At 47.2% G+C, this 7,476-nt stretch overlaps 1 protein-coding gene across 1 annotated transcript in view; it reads left to right on the forward strand.

Moving 5' to 3' along the window:
- Positions 1 to 344: 344 nt before the first annotated feature.
- Positions 345 to 7,476, forward strand: part of DNAJC15 (DnaJ heat shock protein family (Hsp40) member C15) — a 33,481-nt gene continuing 26,349 nt past the window's right edge. The window contains exon 1 of the mRNA XM_019529867.1: positions 345 to 483. Coding sequence (XP_019385412.1) covers positions 391 to 483 — 93 coding nt within the window. The 5' untranslated portion in view covers positions 345 to 390. The remainder of the gene's footprint in view (positions 484 to 7,476) is intronic.

A 7,476-nucleotide genomic window follows, 5' to 3' on the forward strand; every position in this document is an offset into this window, starting at 1 on the left:
AGGCCGAAATCCCCACGTAACAGGGGGAAGTGAGTGGACGTAGGGCCTGTCTGTGCCAACAGCCCCTCTCTTCCCAGCAAGGTGATTGGGGGCTGTCTCTACTCATGTCAGAGCAAGGTGCCCTCCTCCTCACTAAACGTGTGTGCGCGCGTGTAGGGTCAGACGCAGCCCTCCTCAGAGAGGGAGCGAGCGGACACGTTTCACTCCACACGTGCAGCCGCCTCCAGCACACGCGTCCCCAGCGCTCACTCGTGCCCGGCGCAGCCCCACCCCCTGGGGCGCTCGGCTCGCGGTGACGTAGCGGCGCGGGTGGGGGAGGGGAGCGCGCTCGTCCGCGCTCGAGTGTTTTGGTCCCTCCTAGGCCGTCATCCGGCTTTTCGCGGCCCTGTCATGGCGGAGGCCGGGGCTTCGTCCGAGAGGCTGCGCTATGTCGAGTACGGCGGCAGGGGCCGCGCAGGGGAGCCCGACCTGGATCGCGGGCTGGTGAGTGACGCACGGCCCTGCCCGGGCTCGGAGGGGCTTGGGTAGCCAGCCAGTGCTGGGGACGGGCCGGAGACAAGCGCGAGGGCCGGGGCGCAGCCGGTTCCCGACCGGATGGGAGCTCCCGCCCGCGCCCCACTTCAGCCTGGGAAAAGCCGCTCGTTTCACTGCGGGGCGGTGCTGCCCGGCCCGGGGTACGGTCATTTCACCCCTTTTAGGATGTGCCATCAATAATAGCGCAAGTGCTCAAGATGTAGGATCGTTTTTGAGGCAGCATACATAAGACCCAGGTCAGTCTCTCAGAGAGTTTTAACCTACTTTGGGGCTTTTAAAAAAATTAATATACTTCGTATTCCAGGTCAAATCGGCTCCAGATCGTAGGGATGGAACAGAAGTCAATGGGCATTTTATACGCAGACCTTTTTGTCCTACGATGCGCTGGATATCTGGTGGGTTGGAGCAGCCCTTATTACTCGTGTCTGCTCCGCACACGAGCTCACGCACCGCGCTGCTTCGTGTGAGGTTGTATAAGCGGTGAAATGTGAGCCAGCACCCAGAAAATGGCAGTGGCGCGCTTTTGAACTAAAACGTCTCTGATGTGTTTTAGTTCCACAGTGCGCCACCGCCACTGTCAGCACTTTGCTGCTTGTACGACTGCATGTGCCGCAGCTCTGGGGACTTTTAAAAGCGCCCAGGGCTGTGGCACAGCCATGTGTACAAGTGCCCTGTGGTTCCAAAAATCATATTAGTTGAGCAGGCAGAACTCAGTTGTTCTAAACACCATGGGGGCTGTTCTCAATAATCTTCCGAGGTCTCTTCCAGCCCTAATGTCCATAATGTATATGAAACCACGTGTGGTACTACAGCCAGCCAGCATCCTCCATCCCAGGCTCTCACCCTGGGACTTCAGATGCTCCCAAATCCATTGGCAGGCATCCTCTGGAGGTCCCTTCTGGCCCTAGTTCTACAGGACGGTGACTGTGATGTGCTGAGAACCTGGGATATTCATAACAGTGCACTGGGCTGCATTAGTAGGAGCGTTGCCGGCAGGTCGAGGGAAGTGATTGCTCCCCTCTGTTCGGCACTGGTGAGGCCACATCTGGAGTACTGTATTGTTTTGGGCCCCGCTATAGAAAGGATGTGGACAAATTGGAGAGAGTCCAGCAGAGAGCAACTAAAATGATTCAGGGGCTGGGGCACCTGACATCCGAGGAGGGCTGAAGGAACTGGGCTTATTTAGTCTGCATAAGACAAGACTCAGAGGAGAGCTTTTAACTATGTGGGGGAGGGGGAGGTTCCAAAGAGAATGGAGCTAGACTGGTCTCAGTGGTGGCAGATGACAGAACAAGGAGCCATGGTCTCAAGTTCCAGCAAGGGATGTTTAGGTTAGATATTGGGAAAAAGTTTCTCACTAGGAGGGTAGGAAAGCACTGGAACAGGTTACCCAGAGAGATGGTGGAATCTCCATCCTTGCAGATTTTTAAGACCCAGCTAGAGAAAGCCTTGACTGGGATGATCTAGTTGGGGATAGTCCTGTTTCAAGGAGGGGATTAGGCTAGATGACTTCCTGAGGTCCCTTCCAACCCTCATTTCCTATGATTTCCAGAGTAGCAGGGCAGCCAGTGGTGCCTCCAGATCCCTATGAATGCTCCCACTCTGTGCACTTATTTTGAAACTCTGACCTTCACTCCCATCCCTGTTTTACCTTATTTGTTCCAAGCAATCAGGGATGTGTTCTTAGTGGCCCCCCTCATGAAGGGGACTTATAGCACTGCTTGGTGGGCTTTGGCCCAAGTTCTGGGTTGGCACCTCAAAAGCCAGGCCCTTTGAAGAGTGGACAAGGTGCAGGAACATAAGCAGAGAAAGACAGACCGTTCTTGAGTGTGTCCCTGGCCTCGCCAGTCCCCCAGGTCCACTGCCTGACCCCTCTGAAAGAAGGTCACCACTGTCATAGATCAACCTGGTTTTGAACTTGGGTGCTATTCAAGTCACAGAAGATACAGTGTGGGGAAGGAGTTTGTGTGGCTGGAGTCATCCCTGTTTGTGTGTTTTTGGTCCTTCCTTGCACACCATCCAACCCAGGAGGGAGCCTTGAGGCCATTGAGCCTGAAAAGGTAGAGAGCCACTGAAGTAAACAGGTGTCAAGCTTAAAACAAGCCAAAGAAAGTTTTTTTTTTTCACATAGCATGACATTGAAGCGTGGAACTCATTGCCACCAGATATTGTGGCAGCTGCCAGTTTAGCCAAATTCAGGAAGGGATGGGACAAATTCTTGGAGAGATTCTTGGGGGAAAGTTGCTTCAATTGCTAGTGAGTGTGGTAGTTAGGGATTCAGCCTCTGAATTAGAACTTCCTAGACCTATAAGCCCCCCTTGATGCGGGGGCCACTAAGGGCACATCACTGATTGCTTGAAGCAACTAAAGGACGAAATAGGGATTGGAGCAGAAGTCAGCAGTTCAAAATGAGTGTGCAGAGGGGAGGGCACCAAGCAGAGCACACAAGGGCTTGGATGCCCTTAAATGCATCCAAGGAGCCAGTGGACTGTATGAAACAGGCCTGTTTGTTGTGCCACTTAGCCCATCATGGGAAACGATGAACTTCCCTTAAGGGAGGCTACTGAGGACACATTAACTAAATACGTGGGACAACAAAAACAGGAACGGGAGTGAGGTCATAGGTTAATAATTAGGGCTTCAGAAGTGGACACCAAGCAGAGCACACCGGACAGTGCCCACTGACCCTCAAACTCATCCAAGGAGCCAGGATACTGGGCCAGATGATGCAGGTCTATTTGATGTACCTTGACACGATCATGGGCTGTTGCCCATCACGGGAACTGTAAGCCTCCCTGAATAAGGGAGGCCACTGGGGACACATCAACAACAAAAAAGAAAATAGGAATGGGAGTGAGATCATAGGTTAAAAAGTAGGGCATCGGAAGGGGACACCGAATGGAACACATTGGTCAGCACCTACTGGCCCTCAAACGCATCCAAGGAGCCAGGATACTGGGCCAGATGAACTTATGGTCTGACTCAGTAAGTGGCAATTCTTGTGTTCGAATATGCCCTCTCATCTTTTGCTCCTATCATTTTTTATTTATGGAGGGAATACATTTTCTTATAATAAAGAGGAGAGTATTTTTTTTAAATTACTTTTCAGTGAAAGAGGCAAGGATTTCTTAGGGTGATGGTTTTGTTGGACCAGGTTAATATAACTTATTTATTCATCCATTGTTACAGGCTAAAATTAAATTAGCTTATTTTTCCCAACTCTTCATTTTGTGGTTTAGATAGTTTGAATGTAGTAAACATCACTGTTTGGTTGTTTTTTGTGTAAGCGTAAAGCTTTGTACTGCCTGGCAGTGGTATCAGAAGTTCTTAGTGAACTTAATGGGCATGCTCACACCACCTGCCCTGTTGAGCCCAGAAAATGAACCCCGACTTAACTCCCACTAACTGCAAGACCAGGTACTCAGTCTCAAGAGCCTAATTTTCTCCTGAACTTTATTCCTTAACTAGAGTCCCCCCTCAGCTGAGATTCTACATTTTTTCCTGGGTTTTGACTTGCACTATCAATGCCCTCCTGTCAAAGGGATACAGAAGTCAAAATGTAATCTTTAATGGAGCTGGAAATTAGGACCCTAAACTGTCAAGGAGCCATCAAGGACTTGAGTAATAGCTTAATATCCTTGTGGGTAGCTGCATTTTGTACCAGATGCAACCTGGGAACTTTTTTCATATTTAAAATTCAGATATACTAAAATGTGGTAGTCCAGCCTGGAGGTCACAATGTCTAGATCCTCATGGGGGAGCAGCTTCTTAGACAGTAAGAGGTTTAAGATGACTTTTAGACACATGTTACCAGATCATCTAAGCTTCTAAATCTAGTGCTTTTTATATAGATGCTGAAGAGAAAAAGAGATAAAAAACAGTCCTATGGGACTCCATAGGTGAGGCCCTGCAGAGAGGAAGATGTAGTTGTCACCACTCTCAAGAGTGCTGTTGAAGAGGAGCAGCTGTAAGGCCGTGCTACCTACTTTTATTGTGTCATGTTGGTAGCTAGTAAGGCCTTGTAGGGTACTGTACCAGAGAGATCCAGCGTTCTGAATATTGTGTGTATGCCCCTTTAGGAGCCATTAGGACTACCTCTGTAAACCCTGGTGTAAAGCATGCAGAATGTCATCTAGCTCCATATTATTTCAAAATTTTAGAGTTACCACTGTCTCTAATTCTAGAGTTATCACTGGGTAATAATTTGGGAGTTATTTAAGGTTGAATGGGGACTTGAGGACAAAGCCAGTTTTTGACTTTTCAAGGAGTTTAACAGAGGTGCTTTCCAAGAAAGGTACTTTATCAATCAGCAGGGATCCCGGTTTTCTGATAAAAAAATTCTCTTTTCAGATAGAAAAAAGTAACCCAAAATCCACATTTTTCCATGATTTAAATGAAACATCACTATATATAGGTCTTTATATTAGTGGTATTTCACTTCAATCATGGAAAAATGTGGATTTTGGGTTACTTAATCTGAAAATTGGAGGGGTTATCAGAGAAAACCAGGATCCCTGTCAATCAGTTCCATTCGTTTTGGTGTGAAAGAAGCATACAAACATTAACAGTCTCTAAATAGGCAAGTGGGATTGTGAAACTATAAGAATTAGCATCGGAATTTAGAGGGTGCTTGAAATTATTTGTTTGCTTTTTGAAGCCTGTTGTATTCATAGGAATCTTAAATTGAGAAGAGACTTTCCCCTCTCTTCCCCATCATCAAGTATGATCCTCTGCTGTCACAAGCACCCACATCATATAATTCCACCCATAAATTTATCAATTTCTAATTTAAATTAATTAGGTTGCTCACCCATCACTTTTTTAGAAAAAGCTCTTCTAGAAATTCTCTCCTCTGATGGTTAGAAACCTTCTAATGTCCAGCCTAAATTCATTCATTCCAAGATGATGTTCTTTTAACTTTTTTTAATAATTCAAGAATAGAATAATAATTTATACTTATGTTCAATTAGCTGGATTAAGATGATTTGGATTATACAAAAGTTACAAACTAGACTTTAATTTAGCAAAGAATTTAGGGCACATGGCTTCAATTTAAGCCAGTATTGTTTGTCTGTCAAAAAACAGGAAAAAGTGAGAGCTGCTTTTGTTTCTTGTTCCATTACATTGACACAAATTTGCCATATGGGTTAATGGAACACTTCAAATGTAGTTGCATTTAAAGCCTGTATTTTATAAACTTATTTTTGAAAATGGAAACTTGTATGTATGCACACCACTGAAAATTGGTCCTTTATTGCTTTTCCACTGTGCTGCATGCAAAATTATTTTGAAACAATGAGAGTAAAAAATAGGTATAGTTGTGCTAGTCTAACACACGTGTACTTTTTTCTGTCTCTGCTGGTGAGTTGCTTTCCCTCTAGCTTATCCAACAAATCATGATGGATACAGAATTAACATCTGGAGTGACTGTTCATTCTTCTGAAGATTGCATGTTCAGTGATCTAGTCTTTCATTGTTGTGCATAGATGTCAATTCAGCTTGGATTATATGGAAAAATATAAAGTTGCTGATTTAGATAGTGTATTTTTATAGCCCAGAATCTTCAGTTTAGCAGTATACATATTGCATATGTAAAAGGAAACCAAGGACTAAAGTAACAAATTAATTTATGGAAGATTTCAACGATATACTTCCTTTATTTACTTGAACCACTTCAACAGAATTACTTCCTAATTTTAATAACTAAATTACTAGGGCTGTACGAAATGCCTGTGTTTTGTTTTGTTTTGTATTTGGCGTTTCAGAGGGACAGTGGTTCATTTAGGTGTTTCAGTTCACTGTCCCATTTCGTTTCCGCCAAAACAGTTTCAGACCTGTCTAGGAATTTCAACAGTGTTTCGGCCATAGGCTATAATAGGGAATCACAAAACTGCCTATAACTTTGTTATTTCTTGCCTGTTTTGGATGAAACTTTTGCCCCTTCTTAAGGCTAAGAAGCCTGCCAAGTTTCAAGGAGATAGGTGCAGAGGTTTCTAGGAAACTGCACCACAAACTGTTCAAAGCAAAACTGGTATCACTTGCCGGCAGCAAGACCCCGGGAAGAGTCTGGCATAGCCCCGCAGCCTTCCCCAGGAGGTGCAGACCCCTGGAACTGCGTGTGGGATGACAGCAGGCTGCTGCTGCTGGCTGGGCCTAGCATTAGCACTGGGTTCTTCACGGTGCTTGGCGTGGGCTGTGCCAGGCAGATTCAGGTGCTGGCTGTAGCCCCAGCCAGCAGCAGCAGCAGCAGCAGCAGCAGCAGCATGCTGTCATCTGTGTGCTCTGCACCTAGTGAGTGCGGAGCTTTAAAAAAAAACCCCAAAACCCTGCCTCACCAGCTCTGGCAGTGGCAATTGGGGCCTCTGAGGGCTCATGGCAGAGCCCCACCCCATGCAACCCAGGGCAGTGAGGGGCAGTGGGGATTGCCCCCCTTGCGTGGCACCCACACCATCGCAAATGTGCAGCGTAGATCGGCAGAGCACTGTGCGCTGCCTGGAAGCTGGGGTGGCTCTACCTGTCAGCAGCAGCTCCTGGTTTGATTTCCCAACGCTCTTATCATTTACCAGCTTTTCCCAGGGGGCACATATCTACGTGCAGGGTTTCAGCAGGATGCTGCTGCTGGCTGGAGAAATATCCCAGAGCTGCTGCCATCACCAGCTGGAAGGAGCAGCCTGCTGTCACCCGCATCATCTGGGGACCCAGGCACCCCAGAAAGAGCTGGGGAAAGTGATCAGAGAGCTGGGGGAAAGATTGGGGAGCTGGGGAATTGAAACTGGTTCAGTTCCCCAACACTGGGATTGGAAGGGACCTCGGGGACAGATCATTGTCCCTGGCCACCAGCTACAGATGTCATAGATTTCATAGACATCAGGGCTGGAAGGGACCTCGGGAGATCATCGAGTCCAGCCCCCTGCCCAAAGGGCAGGAAGTCAGCTGGGGTCA

Source organism: Crocodylus porosus, unplaced genomic scaffold (assembly GCF_001723895.1).
Source record: "Crocodylus porosus isolate Cpor-Errol unplaced genomic scaffold, CroPor_comp1, whole genome shotgun sequence".
Taxonomy (NCBI): Eukaryota; Metazoa; Chordata; order Crocodylia; family Crocodylidae; genus Crocodylus; species Crocodylus porosus.